Raw genomic sequence first — 27,926 nt, forward strand, 5'->3', positions numbered from 1 at the left:
AAATGTGAATTGAACAGCTGTATAATTATAGTGCCTCCATGGAAACCTTTTCAGCAAATACAAGAACAGAGTAGAGCAGAGAGAAGTATTTTTTGTGTGTTTTTTTTAATGGGAGGAGAATGTTATTGGGGAGGGGGCCAGGAAATGGTAAGGGGAAAAAAAGAGGATGTGAATACATCAAAATGAACTTCATCTTTTTTTATTATTCCTTGTTTGACGTTTTACTTTTTAATTTTTGTTTCAGTCATTTTGCCTATTTTCTAGTTTTGCCTGCAGCCAACCCTGATAAAGGATGTATTTTTTAAAATGTCATTTTAAAGTAGTAAGTTAGTAACTTCATTTAATCATTCTCTTAGGCCACTGGGAAATATTAAATGGTAATATATGAATTAATATTGTAGAGATTGAAAATGAAAAACATGTATTACTTACTGTGAGGAAATGAAAGAACAAGTAGGATTTTCGAACCTCTTGGTACTTATGATCTTACTTGTCACCATGGATTTAAGAGAAGTTTAGGAATAAATTAAGTTCTACTTTCAGCTGTTACTTTTGTGTCATTTCATGATAAAGCTTTCTTTCCTTTAAAAAAAGTTCTTGACAGACATTTCAAAAAAAATCAGTACTTTTATTAATTTCAGTGAAGAAATTAAAGTTCAACCAAGTCAGTTCAGAGAATCTGTAGAAGCAAATGGAAGGATTTACGAGGAACAGAGAAAGTTAGAAGAAAGTTTTACCATTCACTTAGGTAAGTGTATTAATTTTTTGCAGTCATAATTTATTGTAACTTGTGAAGCATTTTTTATGCTATAAGAGAAAAATTACTAGCATGAGTAGAATATACCCATGTTATTTTTAATTACAAAGTATATCCTGCTCCAAGAAAGCCTATAGTTTGTTGCCTATACATTTTCTGTTTTAGCTTAAATATTATTTTTGCAAACAGAAAGATGAAGTATTAACAGTTATGAAAATGGGAAATGGCAAGGCCGTTTTTAATTATTTATAGTACAGATTGTCATAGAGATTTCATCCTGTTATACTGGATTTTGCAGCTAAGTATCTTTCTGGGATTCTTGCCTGCCCCCAGGAGCCCAGTTGAAGACCATGCATAATTTGAGATTGCTGAGAGCAGACATGCTGGATTTCTGTAAGCACAAAAGGAATCATAGAAGTGGTGTGAAACTCCATCGGCTCCAGACAGCTCTGTCACTTTACTCTACATCTCTCTGTGGCCTGGTTTTACTAGTAGATAATCGAATCAATTCATACAGTGGTATTAAAAGAGGTAAGTTAACATTATACATATTTATTTCATTAAATTTCTCCTTTACTACCATTCTTACAAAGAAAGGAATTAAATTATGGAAAACTTGAAAAAAAATTTAGTTTCCCCAATATTCAAGTAAATGAAAAAATACACATGCCCAGCCATGGCTATTTTAGATTTGTGTTTCTTACTTTGGCATGGGTATAATGCTTCAGGACATTTAATTTTTTCTTAAAATTCTATTATGTTGTAAATAATACTCTTACAGCATTCTTGTTTCAAGGTATAACAAAAATAATAATCAAGATATAAATGTAGTTTTCAATTTAGAAACAGATCCTGACTCGGTGAATTTTAATTCATCCATTTATCCTTTTATGTTTTTTTAAACAACCTCTATTTCTTAAATACACTAGGTAAAATTCTACCTTCCCTCATAGTACAAATCACATTTATGATTATTTAAAACTTTTTAAGTATTTAAAATGTATAACTGTTTTTTAAAAGAAGCATGAATAGAGGCTGTTTCCTATCATAAATACAAGAAACTTCTTATATTTTTTAGCACTTTTTGGGACTGTATTATGATTATAGTATCTATTATTTAAAGAAGGCTTGGAATTATATTAAAATTCCTTTGTCTATTGTTTACTCTTTTGCGTGCTTGAGAGATTATTTCTGATCAAAACGAAATTGTTGTACCCTAACAATAAGAGAATTATTGAAAGGAGAAGTATAAGAAGTCATACTTCTGAATTTTCTATTCTATTTCACCAGATCTCCTTGTCTATAAGTAAATACTAAACATTTGATAGTTCACCTTTAGAAGACTGTCAATGTTTTGGATTCCTTAGATTTTGCCACTGTTTGCCAAGAATGCACTGACTTCCATTTTCCCCGAATTGAAGAGCAACTGGAAATTGTCCAGCAGGTGGTACTTTATGCCAGAACTCAGCGCAGGAGTAAGTTGAAAGAATCACATGGTCAGTAAAACTCAAATTTCTTAAAAATTCAGTATGTTCTGCCCCTAAGCATTCTAATAGCATATGGGCCATCATTGAAATATATTAAGTTGGGTTGGTGGAAGGGTGGAAGGAAGAAATTAACAAAATTCAAGATCTTTTCTATCTATTCATAGAGAAACTTAAGGGAAGACATAGATAAAAGAAAAAACTGTCTTAAATTACAGATTAATTCTGCTATTTCTTTAATTGAAAAATGAAAAAATTTTTTAATTAAAGTTTATTGGGATGACAATTATTAGTAAAGTTACATAGATTTCAGGTGTACAATTTCATATTACATCATCTATAAATCCCATTGTGTGTTCACCACCTAGAGTCAGTTCTTGCATCACCATATATTTGGAAAAATGAAAATTTTTAAGTTTTTTTAAAAATTAAATTGGTACCATAAATTTGTTTAGTTAGATCAAAATATAGGGTAATATTTATTCAAAAATATATGTAATATGTGATTTTCTTCGTTTTCTGATATTTTATGTTATGTCACAGGCATAAAATCATAATGCATGTTCTTCTCTGGCTTGAATGCATACTTAGTATTTAATTATTTCATATAAAAACTTGATGTCTTGCCCAGGAAATAAAATATGGCAGGTTTTTAAGTTGTGGCTGGTCAGACCTTTAAATTTGCTTCTGGTAGTTCAGATAATCTTTTTTGTTCCTTTGTTTTGCAACTGCAATGTTTAAAAGAAAGCATTATCGTACTTTTGGTTCATATTGTTATATCTTTGCTTGGTGTCTTGGTTCCTCTCTCCCATGTAAATTGTATAACTCCTCCTTCTGATGCTAGACTGTAGCTATCTAGACAGCTTGATTAGCATTGACTATAGTTTGCTTCTTTAGTCAACAGATTTTAAATAATATTTATTTTTTAATGATTTCTTAAATAGGTAAAACAATCTCAAGATTCACAATTCAAACTGTACAAAAGAACATATAGTGAAGGTCTTTGTAACCCTGCCCACCCGCCACCCAGTTTCCTACTCCTGAGGCAGCCCATGCTACCTCTGGTGTACTTTCCAGCCATATGTTTAGATATATACGAGCACGTGTATCTGTGTATTTATTATCCCTTTTACACAAATGGCAGCTTTCCCTGCACACTTTTATGTGCTCTGCTTTTGCACTGAATAATTTCTCTTGGACATTATTTCATATTAGTACATAAAGAGCATCGTCATACTTTTTACTGCTGCATCATAGTCCATTGCAGGATAAGCTATTATTGATCAGTTCCTTATTGATAGATATTTAATCTGTTCCCAAAGTTTTGCTATTATAAATAATAATGCATGAATGACCTTGCACATATATCATTGTGTGCATGACCACATCTGTAGAATAGATTCCTAAAGAGAAGTTTCTGGGCTAAAGGACACACACATTTATAATTTAATAGTGTAGCAATTGCTGTCTGTAGCAGTTCCACTAGTTTATATTCTCACTAAAGGTGACTGTGGCTTTGCTGTGGCTGGATGTGTTATACTTGACAGAACCAGACTGAATTCTAGGAAATCAGGGAAGTATATCCCAACAAACGACCATTCAAAAATTCCACTGTGTCCTCTTATTTGCCTTACCATCCTCTTCCTCCATCTCATTCAAACTAGCAATGATGTGATCAGTAACATTTTACTATTATTCTTAGTAGTGACTAAAGCGTGAAGACTGAGATCATGACAGGTGTGGGAGGAGGATTCTAAGTATATTTACGAGCGATAGAAAGTCTGCAGTAAATGACAGGAAGTTTTTAAACCACATACGGTTAAGGCAATGTGTGTACATCATGGTATTATTTTGTTCTTGTTCAAGCAACTATTTTGTGGTTAAATGAGTCAGTGAAACAAGTAGGTTTATAAAAGACAACTTTCTTAAAGGAACCAGCATGTTGTTACAGAGAGTTTTGTGAAAATACTTTCTCCATCTTTTCCTTTTCTGTGCGTGCCCACATGTTTGTTCTACACGTTTATATCCTGATGCACAAGTACCTGTTTATTCTAAGGCATTCCATTGTTTTCTTTCCTGTGTTTATTATATAAGCATCTTTATACTCCTACAAAAACAGTTTGGTTTTGTGCACATTTTATATACATTTTTTCATTAGTTTCAGGTGTACAAAACATGTAATAGACATTTATACCCTTCACAAAGTGATAATCCACAACCCCTCTGACATCGTATACAGCTGTTACAATTCCACTGACTCTATTCCCTGTGCTGTACTCCACATCCGGTGACTATACATATGTGTGTGTGTGTGTGTGTGTGTGTGTATTAAATTATAGTTGACGTTCATTGTTATTCAGCTTCAGCTTCAGGTACCCACAGCAATCAGGTACCCATACCGTCCATGAAGTGGTCTCCCTAATAAGACAAGTGTCCATCAAATACCCTACAAAATCTTTACAACATTATTGATTACATTCCCCCAACTGACTTTCATATCCCTGTGGCAATATTGTAGTTACTGGTTGTGCTTTCTAATCCCCTCACCTTCTGCCTCATCCCTACCCCCTTCCCATCTAGCAACCTTTAGTTTTTCCTTTATATCTCTGAGACTGTTTCTGAATAGTTTGTTCACTATTCTTTAGAGTCCGCATATAAGTGAGATCATATGGTATTTGCCTTTCTCCATCTGACTTATTTCACTTAGCATAATGTTCTCTAGGTCCATCCATATATATATACTTTTTAAAAATGAAAAATAGCCATTTTCTTATTACAAAGTATATTACCATTAAAACATGGAAAGGGAAATGGACTATGAACTGTTCTCTTTTGTTTACTTAAAACCCCTGTGAAAAAAATTAGAGTCCTTATTGTTTTTTGTTTTTTTGTACTATGATCAAACATTTAAAGCTTATCAATCAATGGCTCTGTATGAGGAACTAACTATTACATCAAATGTGGGTTCTGGCAACACAGAGCTCCTCTTTGTGCCCCTCTCTCCCTCTGTCTCTTTACTTATAAAACGTATGCATTTACAAGGGATAGTGTTATAAATCAATTCATCAAAGTAGTCAATAGGTGAAAATATTAAATTATTTTTATTTAGAACATTCTTGAAACCATAATATTCCCTTGGTATTTGCAGTTTACTCATTTGAAGTTCTGATTCTTTTCAAGTGCTTTTCTAATGCTGGAGGCCATTCCAAATAGTTTTGTATTTAACTGAAATAAATATTCAGCCTCTTAAAGAGAGCTATGTTGAATGCTAATATTCATTCTGCATTTTTAAGTTCTGATAAGATTTTTATAAAATTCAGATGTGTCTTTTATTAAAAATATATGTATACATGTAGAATAATTAGTGTGCAACCATAGTAATATGTGGTCAATTGTGACGTATCTTATTTTACCAACATTTATCCTTTTAAGTAAAATCATGTCTTCTAAAAAGAAAAAAAAGCAACCAGTGACTCTGAATTTTAAAATGCTGCATTTAGAACAATCTCACATTATCTGTTTGAAATAAATTGAGTATAATGTCAGATAAGTAACACATTTTAGGGATGGGTTGAATATCAAGTGATTCCTGGTGCTACTAACCATTTGTAGTCCTGAACAAGTTATATCAACAACAGTGACTCGCATTCTAAATATAAATATGGCCACACAACTATCTAATGAAGTTATGTGTTGTTAACTTAGTGCCTTGAACCTCCCAGGTGAAAAATAGGGTATTGGCAAGTCTAATGTGGTTAGGACCATAGGATTTGAAATCTGAGTATTTGGGTTCAAGACTTGGTTCCACCACTTACCTGTGCACCATTGGTTAAGTTAATTAACCCACCTAAGCCTCAGTTTCCTCATATAAATGAAGTAGTAATAGTACTTGCCTCGTAAGATTGTGGTTATAGGAGTTTTGTAAGTATTAAATGAGACCATCCATGTAAAAGCATGTGTCATGCGTCAGAATGCCTGGCACCTAGAGACCCTTAGTAAATTTTTACTGTTGTGGTTGCTTGAGGAGTGATGATAGTAGTAACGTGTTTTCATATGTTGTTAACGTTCTTTCATGTCGCATTATCTTATGAATAGATTCTGGAAACCCCAATGGAGAAAGTGACGATAAGACTAAAAATGCTGATAGAAACTATTTAAATATTTTACCTGGTAAGTATTATTTTAAATTGCAATTTTCTTATGCACATTGAAATCATAGATTTTAAATCTAAGCTCTTATTGTGTACTTTATAAAAAGTTTTTCAGTGTATCACTTTGAAACAATATCGTATCTATATAATACACTTTCACAGATGTTCTGCAGTTTAAATCTTGTATGAGTACTGACTTTTTTCTAAATCCATAGAAGAAAAATGGCTCAAGCCATTGCATATGTTTTGTTATTTGCTATTTCAGATTTCCTTTTTTATACGTTGTTCTTAGTTTCTTAAATTAACCAAGAAATAATTTTTACTCTAAAATATAAGCAATGGTACATAGAGATGTAAACAATTGAATGAATGTTTAGAAAGAACATAGTTCATTTGATTTAGAACCTTTCTTATTTTCATTCCCCCATAAATTTTCCTGCTTTCCATTTCTTTAATTTCCTTTGTTTTTGGATACATTGTTTAGAAATCAGAAATTCAGTCTCTTCATCCTCTTCTACATTGGATTCATTAGTAGCGTTTGTATGACAAGGAAGGCCTATTTGTTTACTTTTTAAGTGTAAGGTCTTTTAAACTCAATGGTAAATTTTGCCCTTTCCTAAATAACCATGGTTGTTTCCTCACATTTCCTTCCCCAGATTTTCTACACATAGATCACATTCCATTTAATCTAGCAAATGGCATACCCATTTCCGGTATTCATCTTGTCAGTCAGTTAGCTTGTGGTCATCAGCTTCCAAATTTCCTTCCACCTTCAGATCTCCTACCTTCGTGGATAATGTTAGAGGCAGGATTGCGTCACCGCAGGCTGTTTCCTTTACTTTGTGGAACAGGAAACTGTCCTCCTCTCCATCTAAAAATACCTTCATTGAGACAGGATTTATTGTATTTCTCTTCATAGATCCATAATTTAAATCATCTATATTTTGTGGCTTTCTTAAAATGTGTCAATCTTATTATCTATTCCGGAAGTACAGACGTTTAAAAAAAAAATTTAACTCTTTATTGCTATATTTATTACCTTCCTTGTTCCATTTTGGGAAAAGCCTGTAGGGTTAGTATCTTGTTATCACCACCAAGTCAGGAAGATATGTCATAAGTGTGCATTTAAAAAGGGATATTCAGCTATTGAGTTAGATATGCTGGTAGCATCTGAATTTCCGTTTCATGAAAGTGTGCCTGCACAGCTAGGAAGTAAACAGGACAGGAGAAAAGATTCAAATCACAAATTTTTAAGTTGCAGAAAAACCCAATATATAATTATTAACCAATAGTTTTGCTTTGTTATTATCTAAATAGTTACAGTTTATATCAGCTAATTCTCACAACACCTTTGTAAGGAAAGCAGTCAGGCATTATTTTCCCATTTCATACACAAAGTACACAGGATCTATAAGTTGGATTGATTTTCCCAAGATCACTCAGCCAGTAAGTGCTAGAGACCAGATCTCCTTATCCCAGTCTAGTTCTTTTTCTACTATAGTATTTTGATTACTACTGCCAGCCAGGAGGCCCATTTTATTAATGGGTAAAATGAGGCCAGGAGAGAAGTCATCTAAGGTCAAACCAAGCAGTGGCAGTTTGGGGATTGGGAACTCCTGAACTGTTCACTAAGTCATCGGCCTCCCCACTGGACCATAGCCTGGGTTTAATGCTACAACTTCCATCACCTAAATTATCAGTAGGATTTTAGGAGCTAATACACTTCCCTGGGTCCAAAAGGACATTATCTCATAGAGTGTACTAGGTTTCTGACAAGCTGTCTGTGTCTTTTATTGCCTTCCAGGGAAATTGTAACTGTACTATTTCTCATCAGACAATTTTCTTTATCTAGCTTACATAGATATTTCGGGCACTATCCTTTGTTTAATTTCTTTTTCTGCTTGTGTACTTCTTTTATCTTAAGTTAGAAACAAAAGACCTTTGCCTGGGGCCTGTCAGTGGCATCCATGAGTACGGCTTATGCACACTGGTAACTAGAAAGAGTTAAATATTGTGCTAAGGTATACTAAGTACTTTTAACTATACTATATGTTTATCAGTAAATATAAGTAAAATCCTAAGGTAATGACTTTGAAGAAAAGGTGAAAAGAATTTGTAAGGGCAGGGGCTAGTGATAAAAAAGTATTTCTTAGAAGAACAAAGCTTTCCAAGAAGGACTTATCAGAATTTCCAGGGAGCAATGTGTATTTGTAAAAACATATTCTTTATATGTTTTGTATTTTACTTATTTATACTGACAGAAACTACAGGATATAGAAGCGGATGAGTTTTTTTTGGTTCTGTTGGAGTTTTTTTTGGCTAGTTGGCTACATAGAAAATGGAATGGTTATAGAAAGCATGGATTTTAAGGTTTGACAAACACTGCTCTAACATTCAGTCTAAAACATCTGTTCATTCATTCATTTAACAAATATTTATTGACTACCTTCTGTGTACCAGGTACTGTTCTATGTGTTAGAGATAGAACATTAATCAAGGTAGACAAAATTCCTATAGGTGTGGAATATAAACAATGGTCTCTTTAAACTAATCTCATAATGAAATAAAATAATTGTAACGCTGAGAATAAAATAAAACAGAACAATGTGAAAGAGTAAGAGAGGGGTGAGGGAGTCCTCTCAAATGGGACAGTCAAGGAAGACCTTTGACATGAGGCATGACTGATGAAAAGAAGCCAGCCATACAGGAATCTTGGGGAAGCCTTTTGGGAAGCAGCCCTGACTGGGAACGAGCTCTGTGTGTTTGAAGAACTGAGCAAACGCCTGTGTGTCTGGGCGGGAGGAGAGAGGCTGGAGCAGATCGATAGTCAGTGTCCGGATCTCATAGGCCTTGTACACCACAGTCAGAAGTTTGGCCTTTTCCTGAATATAGTGTGAGCCTGTTAGGCGATTTTAAGTAGGGGACTGACGTAATCTGATTTATACACGCGCATAAATCGTTTTGCCTGCAACGTGGAAATGGTGTGTAGGTGGGCCAGAATGAGAGCAGAGAGGTTAATTAAGAAAACCTGTCACAAAAACCTAGGTGAGGGATGATGGTGGCATGAACTAGGGAGATGGCAATAAAAACGGAGTGCTCAGATTTGACATGTTTGTTGGAGATGTTACTGAAAATAGTTGGTGGAGAACCAGATTGGGGATTGGGGAAGGGAGCATTGACAGAAAAACAGTAATGAAGAGCAAATGTCTATGTTTCTGTCCTAAGGAACTAACTGGACAGAGATTGGACCCATGAATTGAGATGGAGAAGAAGAGCAGATTTAGGGTATGGGGGTGACAAATAATCAAGTAACCCATTTTCACATGTTAAGTTTGAGTTAAGCATCTACATCAAAATAGAGATGATGAGTACTCATTGGATTTACTTACTGCTCGATGATTACTTTAGTTTGTGAACCTAATGCAAAATTGGCTATCGCCTCTTTTTCGTCACCTTCTTTCCAACAAGTAAGAAGCAGTAATCGTATTCTTCCCGCCCAACATAGGTTCCTGTATACCTCTACTAGTTCAACACCTTGACTGTCCCTTCCGTTATTTATAAAGTCCACTGATGACTGTGGTTTATGCATTTGAAAATCACAATTGTATTTGTTGTTCACAGGAGAATTTTATATTACACGGCATTCTAATCTCTCAGAAATCCATGTTGCTTTCCATCTCTGTGTGGATGACAATGTGAAATCCGGGAACATCACTGCTCGCGACCCTGCCATTATGGGACTGCGAAACATCCTCAAGGTCTGCTGTACCCATGACATCACAACCATAAGCATTCCGCTCTTGCTGGTGCATGATATGTCAGAGGTGAGTACATCGAAAAATAGCATAATTTTATGAATATGTTAACCCTCTATTGTACACTAATAATAAGCTACTCTACATTTTAAAAGCACCTTTTTTTTTACTAATGGACCTTCGTATCTCCTGTCTGGTTAATAGAATCGAGTGGCATATAATACAAAACAGTGAATAATCCTTAATCGTTATGTTCAGAGAATTGTAGCCTTATTCTGTGGTAGGTAAACTAGAAAATCAAACTTATCTGTAGCTTTGGATAAGGCATATGCTCCTACTTCTCCCCCTCTCTCTCTCCTCCTTTTCTCCTTCATTTTTGTGTTAAGTAACATTAGATCTGCCTCCACGTTTATATTTGGCTTAGGCTAACATTAAAATTAGTTTGCATTCGCTGTGTATGCTTTAATAGGCAACGGAAAGAGATGCTAGATGACAGGGAGAAGCCAGCCTCATTTTAACATTTTCTCAAGGATGCTTTTTGGACAATACAAGTATTGGTTTCTACAAATAAAATTTGACATAATCATGCATTCATTTTATTAAGTACTATTTTTATTTTACTTTTTTTTTAATCTCTTTTTATGACTGCTTTCTCTCCTGCTTTCTTCCCTCACCCACATAAAAACTGGTTAGGGGAAATAATAGTTGTGGAAATAGCACAAGGACTAAAAATTGAACTTCCAATAGTCTGGAGGAACAGAGCAGTCTCACAGCCAACGGGGCACACAGGTCCCGGGACAGCCAGGGTCAGCCTGGTGGTACAGGGCCCATGTCAGCAGCTTGGTACCTGCTGGTGTTGTTTTAAAAAGCAAAATGCTAACTGGTAAGTGCAGATTGTGACTGGCAGGAGGGATGTTTGATCCTTGATTATTAAAAGTTGTTTTGCACAATAAAAGGTGTGTGTTAATGCTATATTACAAAGTACAGTGTAAAAGATTTTATGTTTTACTTTTTAGAGTGACTAAGTGTTACTGAGACTGATTATAAAGGGCCTCATTTTTAAATGCAATCTCCTATATAAACACACACATAAAAAATGCCATGTAAGACAAGAAGATTTTAAATGGTTTCCCACTTGTAATCCATTTGTGTTTTCACCAGACACATTGTTTTAAGAGCGTTCTGGCTCCATCCTATGAAAGCTGCATCAGACTTGCTAGTCTCTCATTCCATTGACTTCTGTAGCCTCCGTCATACCTAATATGGTATCAGGAGAGATTGACATAAACATGCTTTATTTTTCTCCACTGTAGCTTTATAATGTCTTAGTTCCATCAGGAATTTATAGCCATTGTTAAGTTATCATCCTGGGGCATCTATAAAAGAGTCTTTGGGGAGTAACAAAGAAAGTTTGTGATGAATTCCAGCCACAAGGAAACATCCAAACATTCCTGCAGCTGGACTCCTGGTTAACCAGTTTATAAAAATGGTCATATGTAGGTGGGAAACAACCTCAAAAAACAGTGTTTCCAAAAGTCGCTAAGTTCGGATTTACTTCCAGACATCTGATATGACCAGCATTCCCTCTCCCACAAGGTTACAAAAGTTACATGTTTTAAATCGGGACAGCCAGCTGCAGAACATTAAGTTGTTTCCCAAGTGTCCATTTTAATTCACAAAAGTATATTGAGCCACGATCTTACAGTTTGTTGTATTTAAACATCCATTCAGGTCAAGAAGTTTACAAACTCAGACAACACTCTACAGGATATAGCGGTAATATTTGTCTCAGGCTTCCTGCAAGGATCCCAAAGCATTTTCAGATGTTGCTTTCTTTCTCTAACAGATAATTGCTAGACACTCTGTTACCACATCTTAGTGTGGGCATAATGATAAAAAATGTCTGAAACAGTCTATGTGTAGTAAAGAAAAAGGACTGTAAAAATTAATGGCAGTTTAAAAAAAATAGAAAGGAAAGGAAACAATAATCAAGAAAAAAGATAACTAATATCACCAGTTTTATCTCTATAGATCTTTGTGATCTTAAGATACTGTCTTACTGGAGTCAGTCTAACCTGGTAGATACGGAATGAACCTGCAAGTCAAGAATCCTGAGTTCCTGACTTTCTTTTATTTTTACTATTAACTTGTTGAATAATTTGTGATTTAGGGGTTTTAGTTGTAATTGTTGTGGTTGGTGAAGATGTTTGTTTTTAACTTTTTATTAGAGTGTAATACCCGTATAGAAAAATACATGTGTCATAAATATATAGCCCAAATTTTCACAAACTGAGCACCAATGGAACCAGTACCCAGATTATGAAACTGAGCCTTACCCAGAAGCCACCCTCATACTCCCTTCCAGTCACACAAGCCACAGGCCCTCCAAAAGGGTAACCAGGATTTACACTTTGAAAAGCATACATTAGTAGGTGTGTTTTTGTAGTGTATATAGTGGAATGAGTCATATAGTACTTACTCCTGTGTCTGGCTTCTTTCACTCAATACTATGTTTGTGAAATTTATTTTTATTATTGTTTGTAGTTGTAAACTGTTCATTCTCATTGTTATATATCATTCCATCGTGTGACTAGACCACAATTATTTAGCCATTTTACTATTTATGGACATTTGGCTAAGCTTTGATTATTATGGATTATATTTCCAGGTTTGACTATTATCATAAATGTTTCTGTGAACATTCTACTACATATGTGTTGGCATTTCTGTCGGGTGTGTACTTAGGGATGAAACTGTTACGTGTCGGGGTGTGCATATGTTTCGCATTGGTAGATACAGCCAAATAGTTTCCTAAGTACTGGTTGTCCTTACCCCATTGTTTTTGAATGAAAAATGAGAAAGCCATACTAGTTCTCCCCTTCTGATAATGGCTATGAAACTGATCAATACAAGTATTTCAAGTATTAGTACAAGTATTGTAGGTGCTCAGAGGCACATACTTGAGAGTAAAGAATAGTCTTGCAATTTCCCTCATGGGCACATAAACTCAGAAAATAATTCTATCTAACTTCCAAGACAATCGGTGAAGACCTAAAAGTATATACCAACTAAATCCTAATCACCTCAGCAGTTCAGCATTACCCTAATCAAGCAATACCCTAATTCAAGTTGAGTAGTCAAAGTATGGCCATGAACTTGCGATAGACGGTACTATCTGCAATTACAATCAGAACTGACATTTTAATTTCAATTTCACAAGTTTAGAATTTATTCTGTGTGTTCACTGCTCACTTATCATCTAAAGTATAGCTAGCCATAGGGCCCACTTTTCTGCCTGAGCTCCAGGGTCTGAAGTGTTCCACGTGATCCGTTCCACTTTTTCAATGGATTTCTTTGGCAGTGTGTTCTCACAGGTGTGACAGTAAGATTTCATCACTTGGCCATTACTTAGAACTCATGATCAAAAACATCTGACCACTATGTCGTGTACTCCATCTGCTGTATAATGCAGCCTGGGATTTGTTTCCAGGGAGAGTTTCGAGACAGCAGGCCATGTCCCATGATGACATTCATGAAGTCATGTCTTCTCGTGACCGTATTGACTGCTGAAGCTTACGGTTTACCTTTTCCAAGTACACAAAGCCATTCTTTGTAGGTGCTGGTTTTAAGCAGAGAAAAAATGACAGGAATGCTTGGGATGGGGTCTCTGTAGGCAAATGAGGGCTTTAAAAACAACGAGGATGCGTGTACACACAGATGCACGTGCTTGCAACGGTCTGCATTTTCTTTCAGGTTCAAGTGCTGCTAAGCAGCATTAAGTTACAGTAAATGGAATATGAGGGTTTATGTCATATGAAAATTAAATTGTCTGTGACTTCAAAGATAGCCTGGGATCCTGCCATGAGTTGGTATTGTGGTGTGTTCTCTACAGCACTGATGAAACTGCCTCAATGACATCATTCTGAAGAGTGCGAAGTTTTCAGTTTCTGTACTAGATGTTTTCTCTAGACCATTAACCACACATTTACAAAAAGCAAGAAAGCATAGTATTAATGGATAAAAGGTGATGATCTTTTTTTTTCCATCTACTTTTAGTCAGCCGTTAAATCTATCCCCTACTCTAACTTGTGCTTCAGTCTTTCACCATTACCATTATTATCCTTATTTTAACACATTGGGATAATATATAGTCCATATGTTGGAGTTCAAGGCTGGCCCTGCTGAAGCTCTGCGCTTACAGCTCACATTAGTTGTCTTCATGGGAGTAGTGATGCTTAGGCTTGACCTCAGCCTGAAATAACTCAAATAATTATAAGACACTGTCAGATAATGCTTTGCTATATATAAAAATGAGTGCCTTATTTATAATAGTATAAATAGTTATAATTCCTTGATTCTGATTATTTTCATGGTATTTTGGAAAGTGTTATGTTTTAGAGGAGCATTTTAAGGTGATACAAATACTCAGTTATGCTTTGATCCTTTAATAAAATGTTTAACATAAGTGAAAGATAAGTATGTCCTAAATAAAATACCATGATTGAAAACCAGCAGAAACAACCACACATAAAAACAGATACACAAAGATTTGAGACACAGACCATGAAATATTTGATTACTGTCTTTAAAGGACTTGAGGACAAGCTTAAAATATCTTCAAGTAAAAAAATGCTATGGAAAATGACCTAGCAACTACAGAACTAAGCTTAGTTGCTGAAAGAAATTTTAAGACCTGAATAAGTGGAGAGATACAGTGTTCATGGTTTGGAAGGCTCAATACTATTAAGATATCAGTTCTCGGGGCCGGCCCGGTGGCTCAGGCCGTTAGAGCTCCCTGCTCCTAACTCCTAACTCCGAAGGCTGCCGGTTCGATTCCCACATGGGCCGTGGGCTCTCAACCACAAGGTTGCCAGTTCGATTCCTCGACTCCCTCAAGGGATGGTGGGCTCCGCCCCCTGCAACTAAGATTGAACACGGCACCTTGAGCTGAGCTGCCGCTGAGCTCCCAGATGGCTCCGTTGGTTGGAGTGCATCCTCTCAACCACAAGGTTGCCGGTTCGACTCCCGTAAGGGATGGTGGGCTGTACCCCCTGCAACTAGAAAATGGCAACTGGACCTAGAGCTGAGCTGTGCCCTCCACAACTAAGACTGAAAGGACAACAGCTTGACTTGGAAAAATGACCTGGAAGTACACACTGTTCCCCAATAAAGTCCTGTTCCCCTTCCCCAATAAAATCTTTAAAAAAAAAAAAAAGATATCAGTTCTCAAGTTGATCTATATAGACTTAAATCTTAATCAAAATCTTTATAAGGCAATTTGGAAGATACTGACAAGCTAATTCTAAAATTTATGTGAAAGCCACAGGACCTAAAACAGCCAAAACAATTTTGAAAAAGAACAAAATTACACCAATTGATTTCAAAATTTATGGTAAAGCTACAGTAACCAAATACAGTGTGATCTTGGCAGGGGAATAGACTATGGGTCAAAGGAACAAAGTAGAGAATCCAGAAATAAATCCATGCATGTCTGACTCTTTGATTTCCAGCAAAGATGCCAAGGCAGTTCAATGGGAGAAAGGGTAGTGTTTTCAGCCGCTGGTATGGGAAGAATTGGATATTGGTATAGAAGAAAACAACGTTGACTTTTCCCCAACATCATACATAAAAATTAACTTAAAATGGATCATAGACTTAAACGAAAAAGGTAATACTATAAAACTTCTAGAAGAAAACGTAAAAGAAAACCTTGATGACACCAGGTTAAGGAAAGATCTGTTAGGATGCAAAAAACATAAGCTATAAAAGAAAAACTTAGTAAATTGTACTTCATTAAAACTGAAAACCTTTGTTCAGCAAAAGATGCTTTTAAGAAAGAAAATGCAAGTCTCAGACTGCCGCATGACCTTGGGTGATTCACTGTACCTTTCTGGTTGTCCTTTTTTTAAATTTATTTATAAAGGTTTTTTTCTTGTGAGATGCAAGTTACTTGTGTACATTGTAAAGTTCCATGTAAACATAAGACATTACTATTGTAGTTTTAAGAGCTATCAGCATTTCTCTCACCTGTAGGTAGATATTTCTTAGTCACCTTAAGAAATATTATTTTTTCTCAGGAGAACGAGTCAAAAGACAAAACCTTGTCCTGCTGTGTGTGTGTGCATCCCCCTAAGGCACTGTGGCTCACTTGCAACAGGCTTTGCAGTTACAAGGAATACGCTTCCTCTTTGGGGAACTTTGAAGCTGAGAAGTATTGGAAACAAATTTAGACATCATAAAATTCTACTAGTCATTTTTATAAGCTTCCAGAACTTTGGAAAAGAAGATTCTTTATTTTTAGCCCTCTCAGCAACTAGACCCCTTTTATTTACCAGTCTTAAAGTATCTTGGACATAACAAGTAGTTTCCTATCGAAGTCTTTCTGCTACAGAGAAAGGCACTTTCTTTTTAAATTCCCATGGATAAAACCTGATTCACTCAGCCTGTCTTTTTGAGCATCGTTATGCTCACTGAGTGTTGTAGAAGGCATCAAAAAGGTAGTAAAAGTGAATAAAAAGTGGTTCCTGCCCTTAGAGAGCACACAACTTAAGAACAGAAAACATAAATCACATCTCCCTACCTATTGCTCTCCCACACTCTCTCCCAAAGAAAGACAGGGTAAAATGTGATCATTAAGACAAAAGAAAAATTAGTACTTGGGAGTTCAGAGGACAGCAATACCATTCGTAGCTAGGAAAATAGGAAATACTTTATGAAGGAGATGGCAGTTAAGCTGGACACTGAAGAATGAAGATCAGGTTTCAATAGATGGAACTAAGAGGGGGGCATTCTAGGCAGAAGAAATGGCTTAAGGAGAAGTGGGAGGAAGTGGATGACAGGCATTGCAGGTCATGTTTAGGCAAAGGTGGACAGATGTGCTTGAGTGAAGCCTTCATTTTTTTATTTAAACATCATAGAAGCTGAAGTAGTTTTGGCCTTAATGTAAATAGCCTTGAATACTAAAAGAAAGTCTTAGATATTATTCATGAGACAATAGGAGACAATCGTAAGTTATTAAACAGCAATATTAATATGATCAGAAATGTACTTAAGATGAATTAGCCAAATCAGTGCTTTGGAGGGGAAATATTGTAGTCCACGAAACTACGTAGGAAACCATAGCAATAACTAGGCATGAGGTACAAAGACCATCAGAGTTTGGTGAAGAACTAGGATATTCAATAACAGATCAGCCTGTTGGAGGGGTTGGCAAGTTTAATGAAAAAAGGGAGGGTCACTAATGTGACTTATGCCAGTAAGGTCAATTAGAGTAACACTGAGAAATGGTTTGGTAAATAATAGTCATTGAATTACAACCCAACATCTAAAGTAAAGATCCATGAGTCCATACTGATATAAACAGATGAATGAATGAATGAATGAATGAGAAGAAACAAATCTCCCATGAAGAAGAATTCCAAATAATTCATGTAGATACTCCATTCTCAAGGAGCAAACCATCTCCACCTTTTAAGTGTGTGCTGTTCATAGTGAGTGACTTCTTTCCAAAGAGCACAATGTGGGAAGATCTAGAGGCGAGGGAAATAAATGTACAGTGGAGAAACCTGAAAAACACTACCCTCACCCAGGTGGCCCAGCTCAATATCAGCAGTCATAAATCATGTTGACAGTGTACACCCTTGATATCATGTTATGAAAATGGCACTTTACCCCTGTAGTCCTCCTACCAAAACCCATAGCTCAAGTCTAATGAAAACAAAATCAGGTAAATCCCAATAGAAGACATCCTCAAAATACCTAAGTAGTGTTCCTCAAAACTGTCAAGGTCATCAAAAACAAGGGAAGTCTATGAGAAACTCACAGGCAAGAGAAACCTAAGATGACACAGTGACTCAATATAGTAATAGTATCCTGGATGTGATCCTGGAACAGAAAAAGTCATCAGGTGAAAACTAAGGAAAACTGCATTAATGGATTTTAGTTAATAATGTATCGGTAGTGCTTTTTTTAAATTATTGGTTATTAAATGATTTGTTTATTTTACAGCATTTACAGAAAACAATCGAATAAAAGAATACAAAGGATAAAAATAATACAAAGAATAAAAATATATTTGGGGTTTTATTTTTCATTGACAGCAAATAGAAATCCTTTAGTGAGATCATAGCAATTTGACAATATTATGATTAAATTCAGTTAAAATACCTGAAGATCACATTCTACATTTACCTCTTTCTATGGCTTCTAATTCATCTGGCTCCTTAAATGATAGGGCGAAAGCCCTTGTTTGTTGGGAAACATTTCCAAAATGAAGTTCTAGGTTCTCTTGTTAAATTTTTTTTCATGTCAGTTGTTAAAATGAGGCCTATATGTGTTGGTTATTTCACTGTAATATCATGACCACTGTTCCTGTTACTCCACAACTATTATTTTACAGTACAGAAAAGACTTCAGTTGTAGTCTGCTGTTGCTTTAAATGAATACGTGTAAATCGTTGAAAACCCAGCATGAATTAGAATTTCTGAAGGATTTTCCCTGCAGTTGTTTCATACAGTCTGTTCTCTTTCTTCTTGGTAGGTACATAGACAGCCTCCATTTTAGTAATATCCTAATGTAAGATGTTAATAATAGAGGAAAGTGAGCGTGGAAATATATGGAAATTCTCTGTACCGTTTTCATAACTTGTCTGTCAACATCAAACTTTTTCAAAAAGTAAAGTCTCTTTTTTAAAAGCAATCAGTGTAGTACCATTTTGGATCTATTAAGTTTGTAATACTGTTAAATTATATTTTAAGGAGTATTTAAATATCCAAGTGTTGGTGAACATATGGTAAAATTGGATGGTGCATACATTGCTAACGGCTAAAGTGATCTAACCTTTTAGGGAAGAACCTAAATTTTATTTCACTAATCAATAGAAATAAGTATCCCAAGAAATTGTTAAAAAAAAAACGAGAGAGACATACACGTACATATACATAAATATGTTCTCTGCAATGTTATTAACAAAAAAAAGTGGAAATCTAACTATAAGGGGCTGTTTAAATAAATTATGATACATTAGTTCAACAAAACAGTAGTTTTTCAATTGTGTTCTGAAGATCTCCCCAGGATCCTAGCCCCTTCTGGGGATCAGCAAGATTAAAACTATTTGCATAATAGTAAGACATGATTTGCCTTTTCCACTCTCATTCTTACATGAGCATCAGTGAGCTTTTCCAGAGGCTACATGCTAGATGATAACACAACAGATTCAATGCAGAGGCAGATGTGAGAATCCAGATGTCTTCTATTAAGAAAGGCATTAATGAGATTTTCATGTATGTAAAACATTGCCACTCTTCTCACTAATTTTTTTTAATTAAAGTTATTGGGATGACAGTTGTTAGTAAAGTTACATATATTTCAGGTGTACAATTCTCTAATACATTATCTATATCTCACATTGTGTGTTCACCACCCAGAGTCAGTTCTCTTTCCATCACCACATATTAGACCACGTTTACCCTCTTCTGGAGCCCCCCTCCCTCCTTACCCTCTGGTAACCCCTAAACTGTTGTCTATGTCTATGAGTTTTTGTTCTTTCATTTGTTTGTCTTGTTCTTTTGTTGTTTTCAGTTTTATGTACCACATATCTGTAAAATTGTATGGTTCTCACTTTTTCTGTCTGACTTATTTCGCTTAGCATTACACTCTCAAGATCCATCCATGTTGTCACAAATGTTCCTATATCATCTTTTCTTACCGCCAAATAGTATTCCATTGTGTATATATATACCACAACTTCTTTATCCATTCATCTATCGAAGGACATTTTGGTGGTTTCCATGTCTTGGCCACCGTAAATAAAGCTTCAGTGAACATTGTAGCACACATGTCTTTATGGATAAATGTTTTCAGATTTTTTGGGTAGATACCCAGGAGAGGGATTGCTGGATCATATGGTAATTCTATTCATAATTTTTTGAGGAACCTCCCCACCGCCTTCCATAGTGGCTGCACCAATCTGCATTCCCACCAACAGTGTATGAGGGTTCCTTTTTCTCCACAACCTCTCCAACACTTGTTAGTATTTGTCTTCTTGGTGATAGCCATTTTGACTGGGGTGAGGTGATATCTCATTGTGGTTTTGATTTGCATTTCTCTGATGATTAGTGATGTTGAGCATTTTTTCATGTCTATTTTCCATTTGTATGTCCTCTTTGGAGAAATATCTCTTCAGGTCCTCTGCCCATTTTTCAATTGGGTTGTTTGTTTTGTTGTTATTGAGTTGCATGAGTTCCTTGTATATTTTGCATATTAGCCCCTTATCGGAGGTGCTGTTTGCAAAAATCTTTTCCCATTCAGTTGGTTGCCTCTTTATTTTGTCGATGGTTTCTTTTGCTTTGCAGAAGCTTTTAAGTTTGATATAGTCCCATTCATTTATTTTAGCTTTTCCCTTGCCTTTGGAGTCAAATTCATAAAATGCTCTTTGAGCCCAAGGTCCATAAATTTATTACCTATGTTTTCTTCTATGCAGTTTATTGTTTCAGGCCTTATGCTTAAGTCTTTGATCCATTTTGAATTAATTTTGGTACATGGTGACAGATAGCAGTCCAGTTTCATTCTTTTGCACATGGCTTTCCAGTTCTTCCAACACCATTTATTGAACAGGCTGTCTTTTCTTCATTGTATGTTTTTTGCTTCTTTGTCAAAACTTATCTGTCCATATTTATGTGGGTTGATTTCTGGGTTCTCAAATCTATTCCATTGGTCTGTGTGTCTGTTTTTCTGCCAATACCATGCTGTTTTGATTATTGTTGCGCTGTAGTACAAGCTGAAGTCAAGGAGAGTGATACCTCCAGCATTGTTCTTTTTTCTTAGGATTGCTTTGGCTATTCGGGTCTTTTGTGGTTCCATACAAATCTGATGATGTTTTTGTTCTATTTTTTTAAAAAATGCCATTGGGATTTTGATGGGGATTGCATTAAATCTGTATATTGCTTTGGGTAATACGGCCATTTTAACTATGCTGATTCTTCCAATTTATGAGCATGGAATGTCTTTCCATTTCTTTGTGTCTTCAATTCTTTTAAAAATGTCTTATAGTTTATTCCTAGGTATTTTATTCTTTTTGCTGCAATTGCTGTATTTCTTTTTCTGATATTTCATTGTTAGTATATAGGAATGCAATGGATTGTGTACGTTGATTTTGTAGCCGGCAACTTTACTGTATTCGTTGATTATTTCTAATAGCTTTTCAGTGGAGTCTTTAGGGTTTTCTATATATAGCATCATGTCATCTGCAAAGAGTGACAATTTAACTTCTTCATTCCCAATTTAGATGCTTTTTATTTCTTTCTCTTGCCTGATTGCTCTGGCGAGGACTTCCAACACAATGTTGAAAAGCAGAGGTGATACGGGACAGCCCTGTCGTGTTCCTGAACGTAGAGCAAAGGGCTTCTGTTTTTCACCATTAATTATGAGATTAGCTGAGGGTTTGTCATATACGGCCTTTATTTTGTTAAGGTATTTTTCTTCTATACCTATTTTATTAAGTGTTTTAATCATAAATGGATGTTGTATCTTGTCAAACGCTTTTTCTGCATCAATTGATATAATCATATGATTTTTATCCTTTATTTTGTTTATGTGATGTATCACATTGATGGATTTGCGTATGATGAACCATCCATGTGCCCCTGGGATGAACCCCTCTTGGTCATGATGAATAATCTTTTTAATGCATTGTTGCATTCTATTTGCTAGAATTTTGTTTAGGATTTTTGCATCTGTTTTCATCAGAGATATTGGTCTGTAGTTTTCTTTTTTTGTGTTATCCTTACCAGGTTTTGGTATCAGGGTAATACCAAATGTTGGCCTCATAAAATGAGTTAGGGAGTATTGTCTCTTCTTCAATTTTTTGGAAGAGTTTGAGCAGGATTGGTATTAGATCCTCTTTGAAGGTTTGGTAGAATTCACTAGTGTAGCCATCTGGTCCCGGACTTTTGCTTTTGGGAAAGTTTTGGATGACTAATTCAATTTCCTTACTGGTGATCGGTCTGTTTAGATTTTCCAATTCTTCGTAATTCAGCCTAGGAAGGCTATATGTTTCTAAGAACTTGTCCATTTCTTCTAGATTATTGAATTTGATGGCTTATAGTCCTTCATAGTATTCTTGGATGATGCTTTATTTGTATTTGGGTGGCATTCGTGATAACTTCCCCTCTTTCATTTCTGATTTTGTTTATTAGTGTCTTTTCTCTTTTTATCTTAGTGAGTCTAGCCAAGAGTTTGTCAATTTTATTAATCTTTTCAAAGAACCAGCTCTTTGTCACATTAATTTTTTCTGTTGTCTTTTTCATTTAGTTCTGCTCTGATTTTTACTATTTCCTTTCTTCTGCTGACCTTGGGTTTCATTTGTTCTTCTTTTTCTAGTTCTTTAAGGTGTAATGTGAGGTATGTATCTGGGATTTTTCTTGTTTCTTGAGATAAGTCTGTAATGATATAAATTTCCCTTTTAAAACTGCTTTCACTGCATCCTAAAAATTTTGGTAGGGTGTATTATCATTGTCATTTGTTTCTATGTATCTTTTTGATCTCTTGTTTCTTCTTTGACCCAGTCATTCTTTAAAAGTATGTTGTTTAATCTCCACATATTTGTGGTTTTTCCTGCTTTCTCTTTGCAGTTGATATCCAATTTCAAAACCTTGTGATCAGAGAATATGCTTGGTATGATTTCAGTCTTCTTAAATATGCTGAGGCTAGTTTTATGTCCCAATATATGGTCTATCCTTGAGAATGTTCCACGTATACTAGAAAAAAAATGTATAGTCTGGTGTTCTATGACGAAGTGCTCTATAAATGTCAATTATGTCCATTTCATCTAATGTGTCATTTAGGGCTGCTATTTCTTTATTCATTTTCTGTTTGGATGATCTATCCATAGTTGTCAATGTTATATTTAGGTCCCCTACTATAATTGTGTTTTGGTCAATTTCTCCCTTTAGTTCTGTTAGTAGTTGCTTGGTATTTTTCAGTGCTCCTTGATTGGGGGCATACATATTGATGACTGTTATGTCTTCTTGTTGTATAGTCCCCTTTATCATTATGAAATGTCCATCTTTGTCTCTTGTTACCTTTTTTATCCTGAAGTCTGTTTCATCTGATATCAGTATTGCTACACCTGATTTTCTCTGGATACCATTTGCTTAGAGTGTCAATTTCCACCCTTTCACTTTGAGTCTGTGTTTGTCCTGGTAGCTGAGATGTGTCTCTTGGAGGCAGCATATGAATGGGTCTCTGCCCTGAGCGTTGGGTTCAGCCACGTTATATGCTGTCCCCTCCGCCCCATGGGCCATAAACAGAGCCCTGGCAGTCCGAGTTCTTCCCTCTCCCGCAGCTGCAGTAGTTCCGGGATGCAGCGAGCTCGGAGCACTGAGCTAGGTCTGCGTTTTGCGCCCACGCAGCCCCGTCACCGCACTTCTCCCTTCCCTCCTTCCCTGCTCGCACAATTTGGCCACCTTTAGATGATTTCAGTAGTGAGACTTTTCTTCTTGCCTGTCTGCTGCACAGGGAGTCCTCTGTGGAGTTATAGTTGTTCAATTTGTTGTAAATTCCAGGGGAGATTTCAAGAGGCTCACGTCATGCCACCATTTTTATGATGTCATTCGCTGAAATTTTTTGTTTTGGAAAATATAGTTACTTTCCATTTAAAAAAAGTTATATTAACATACATGTTTATTGTCTTTAAATGAAATTAGTATTTTTAGCAGTTTTCATTTCTAATGCAATAAATATCAAGAGGTATAATCCACATAAACAAAACTCATTGGAGTGTTCAGTGATTTTTAGAAGTGTAAAAAGATCCTACGACCCAAAAAGATTGAGAATCACTGTAATGAAATAATAAACATTTTATCATTATAATTATGAGGACTTGCAACATGGGAAAATAATTCTGATATAGTGAAAGGAAATAGAATTTAAAATGGCATAATTGCTGATCATAATTAGGAAAAATTGTAAAATGTATTGGCTAGAGTCTGACATGGGCACTCAGTCAAGATTAGACAGGAATATAGAAAAATGAGTGCATTTGGTTTGTGAAGTGGCTGGGGTGGGGTGGTTGTTTATTTCTATTACTTTTGTAATAACATAATAAAAACATTTTAATGTGTTGCTTATTCAAATATTGTACAATTTAATAGAATTATTCATGTTAACATATTGAGAATAGTAGGTGGAGTTTCTACGTCATTTATATTTTTGTTTAGAATTATACTAGATATGTTTACTAGATAGTAAATTATATTTACTAGGCTAATTAAATTATCATTTCACAAGTATAGTATAACAGCTGGAAGAAGTCATATGCCCGAAAATCAAAGGAAATCCAGCTGAAATTAGCAAATAGTTGCCCAAATCTATTCACAAACTGGATGACCCACATTATAGATAAATAAAGATCTGACTATATATATGTATTTTTTAAAATTTATTGAAAACAAGATTTGTTTTGTATCTGCTTTTAGGAAATGACTATCCCGTGGTGCTTAAGGAGAGCAGAGCTTGTGTTTAAATGTGTTAAAGGTGAGCATAACCTTGTATTTAACAATGGCCTATTTGTCTTTCTCCCAAATATTGAAAGCAGAGCAACCCAGGAGAAAGAATGTGAAAGTTACCCCTGCTATCTGGTGCCTCAATTAAATGGATTTAATAAAGAAATAATTCATAACGGGCTTTTTTACTTACCTTTTTCTCATCGCAAAATAAGCCCTTTTGACATACAGGATATTTGGACGTTATTTATATTTGGTTCTGGTTATAGCTTTTTACTTTCTTAAAAAGAAACAAAACATGAGCCACATGTTTAATTAGACTTTAATAATCTGTTTTGGCTTCATCGTGTGGAGACTAAACAGGACTTGAGAAATCATAAGTAAGAGTGTGTTGATTAAATCCGTGTTAAACCTCTTTGGCGTGGAGAACCAAGGATTGCAGAAGCCTCTCCTACAGGCAGACGGCTACCTAAAAAGTCAAGACATGAAGATGCACAACGAAAATTCAGTTTATTTCAGTAAAGGATTCGTGGGTGTGAAGACCAGAACTCATAACTAAGCAAAGTCTATTGTTCTGTTTTAGGTTTCATGATGGAAATGGCTTCGTGGGATGGAGGGATTTCTAGGACAGTGCAGTTTCTGGTACCACAGGTGTGTTATCTGAGTAGGGCTCACCCCAACTTAATCTCTGTTATTATATTCCTCACAGATAGAGTGAGCACACTGCCCCTAATATTTAAAAAATGCTATCTTCCTGTTTTTTAAGGGGAGAAGTGTTTGGATGCCATAAAGCACTTAGTTTATTGTCAAGATCTTAGTTTATTGTCTCAGAATCTCCACTCGGGATGTTTTATTTCACTCTAAAACCAAACTTGACTCATCTTTGCTTTGTTTTGTTTTTTCCACATTTATGTTACATAGATTTTGAAGAGTTCATAAATAAAGGCATTGATTAGCAGAGAATGATTCCGTCTTCTGTATAGACCTTAGCAAAGTTAGTGGAACTTTTATTATTGATTACCCTGCTGTTATCTAGGGTTTTTTCTGGTAATCAAACCTATTATTTGACAGAAACAACATAGGTTCTCAGAGGATGGATGGAGCAGGGAAACACCTCGCCCAAAACCAGGCAGTTAAATCAGCCATGAACGATAATTTTTACATATTGTACTCCGTATCTAGAACTAGTTCCATAATTTAAAATATTTAAAAATTGTTTTAAAATCAATGACGATTTAACAAATACAAACTTCTTTTTAACCTCTTACAGAGTATTTCTGAAGAAATGTTTTATCAACTTAGTAACATGCTTCCCCAGATCTTCCGAGTATCATCAACACTTACTCTGACATCCAAGCACTAACCCCTCATAGAGCAACCTGCTGGAGGAAGAGGATTGTTAAACTCTCCAGGAACTCAAGCTCTGCTGGGATACGGTCAAGCAGAAGATGCCCAGAAAGAGAACTTGCGACCCAAGCCACACATCAAATCATGATAGATGTCTGTTAAACATTCTAAAAGTTCATCTAGTGTACAGGCTAGTGATCAGCCCCTTCCTTATACAGTTATTCTTAAAGTCTCTTTCTGGAAAAAAAAATGATATATTTTTTTTTTATTGTAATGTCCTATCTGAATATTAGTAAGTTAAAACTTTCTATATACCACAGATGGACACTTGATGTAGGGAATTGTTCACTACATTTTCATGGAGACATTTGTCTTTTCCCAAAGAGTTGAATCCTATCAGGTGCAAGGCTTAATGAAGCATACAAGTAAAACCTTCCCTCTCTCTTATTTGCCATTGCAAAATAAAACGCACTGAAGTATACATTGCAAGTATGGCTGTCTTGTGAAAATCTTTGTAAAAACACATACATGAAACAGATGTACTTATTGTTTTAACTATTTCAAAAACTTGCTTTTAATGTATTCTTTCTAAGGTTTTGTAAGTTGAAAGTCAGAAAAAGGCTGGATCCTTTACCTCTGCCTCATCTTCCCTAGGTAACCTCACCCTTGTCTGGTAATAGCATTTCATGGGCTGGGAGGATAGTGTCCTGATTTGCAAGCCCGATGGAAGTTAGTTTAAACCAGCACCTTGCTCGTCAACTTCGTGACAGTCAAACAGTGAGAGTCCTTCTCTCTCCACCCCGCTTCCTGCATTCTCAGTTTCCTTAACCATTCTCCTACTGCATTTCTTTGCTGGTAACTGTGTCCCATTTCTGTCTCTGCTCTTCTTTTTCCTCATCTTTTCCATCATCTGTTCTTGTAGAACTCCGTCCGCAGATGCTGCAATCGCCGGCGTGTCCCATCTATAACATTTGCAATGAGCAGTGACTACATTGCCCAAAGGCATTTACAAAGCAATAGTTTTGTTAAATTCAGATCGTATGGATGTTGCAACTGGCTAACAGAGTGAAACGGATGACTTCTGACATCGTGAAAGAAACAAAAAGCACTCTGCTGATATTTCTACATGTAGTACCTTATATAATAGAAACTCTTGTGGCATGCCAAATGCTTTCCCGTAACATAGGAAATGTCTTGATTTTCTACTCAAGGAAATGCCTGTCTAAGTAACAACATTAAGGAGAATACATCCTCCAGATTGAGTCCATAACACACTAACACTTTCCCAATCCTTTTTCAGGGAACGTGTAATCCCACCAAGAAGAAGGTAGGTATTCTGGTATTCTGGGAGTGAGAAGCTGTCTTCCAGGCATCATTGCTACTAATGAAGACTGGTTCTAATGCAAAGCAGAGTCGACAGAAGTAGAAAACCAGGGTGTGCTAAAGCCCTGTCAGAGACTGTTTTAGTTTATAACGTGACAGGTCAGGTTGGAGGAGAGTGTAGTGGGATCAGTCAATGAAAGGCATTCAGAACGAGAGGTACTAAGAATCCACACAATTCCTGTAACTTAGTGTACAGCCAACAGCTTGGAGGTTGTATCCAGGGGCAGGGAATAGGAGGAAAAGTTCATTCACAGAAAGTTGGTGAATGCAGCTGCCCAAGCTCTTCCTTTGTCACCTCAAGGCTTTCACTCCAGGGCAATTTAAAGTCCCTGTTTAGCCTATAAAATCAAGATGAATTTATTAAATATTCATTTTTCACATGGTACTGTATTATGAGATATACAGAGAATATTAGAAAAGTGCTTATGATGTTACGTATCACTGATAATGAAGACACACCAAACACTAAGCTAATAACAAATATATAATTTAAGGAACTAATATGCATTTAAATAACGGGGATTTTAGTGAGGCAGTCTATAGTTCTG

At 35.7% G+C, this 27,926-nt stretch overlaps 1 protein-coding gene across 3 annotated transcripts in view; it reads left to right on the top strand.

Moving 5' to 3' along the window:
- C10H12orf4 (chromosome 10 C12orf4 homolog) overlaps positions 1-26,492 on the top strand; it is a 43,896-nt gene extending 17,404 nt beyond the window's left edge. For 2 of the 3 annotated variants that reach the window (XM_033118504.1, XM_033118505.1), the window contains exons 7-14: positions 642-748; positions 1,091-1,288; positions 2,125-2,253; positions 6,337-6,411; positions 10,014-10,216; positions 24,622-24,679; positions 25,232-25,299; positions 25,919-26,492. In XM_033118504.1, coding sequence (XP_032974395.1) covers positions 642-748; positions 1,091-1,288; positions 2,125-2,253; positions 6,337-6,411; positions 10,014-10,216; positions 24,622-24,679; positions 25,232-25,299; positions 25,919-26,011 — 931 coding nt within the window. In that variant the 3' untranslated portion in view covers positions 26,012-26,492. The remainder of the gene's footprint in view (positions 1-641; positions 749-1,090; positions 1,289-2,124; positions 2,254-6,336; positions 6,412-10,013; positions 10,217-24,621; positions 24,680-25,231; positions 25,300-25,918) is intronic. The other variant, XM_033118503.1, reaches the window with a different exon arrangement.
- Positions 26,493-27,926: the final 1,434 nt, after the last annotated feature.

The sequence above is a fragment of the Rhinolophus ferrumequinum genome, chromosome 10 (assembly GCF_004115265.2).
Source record: "Rhinolophus ferrumequinum isolate MPI-CBG mRhiFer1 chromosome 10, mRhiFer1_v1.p, whole genome shotgun sequence".
Taxonomy (NCBI): Eukaryota; Metazoa; Chordata; class Mammalia; order Chiroptera; family Rhinolophidae; genus Rhinolophus; species Rhinolophus ferrumequinum.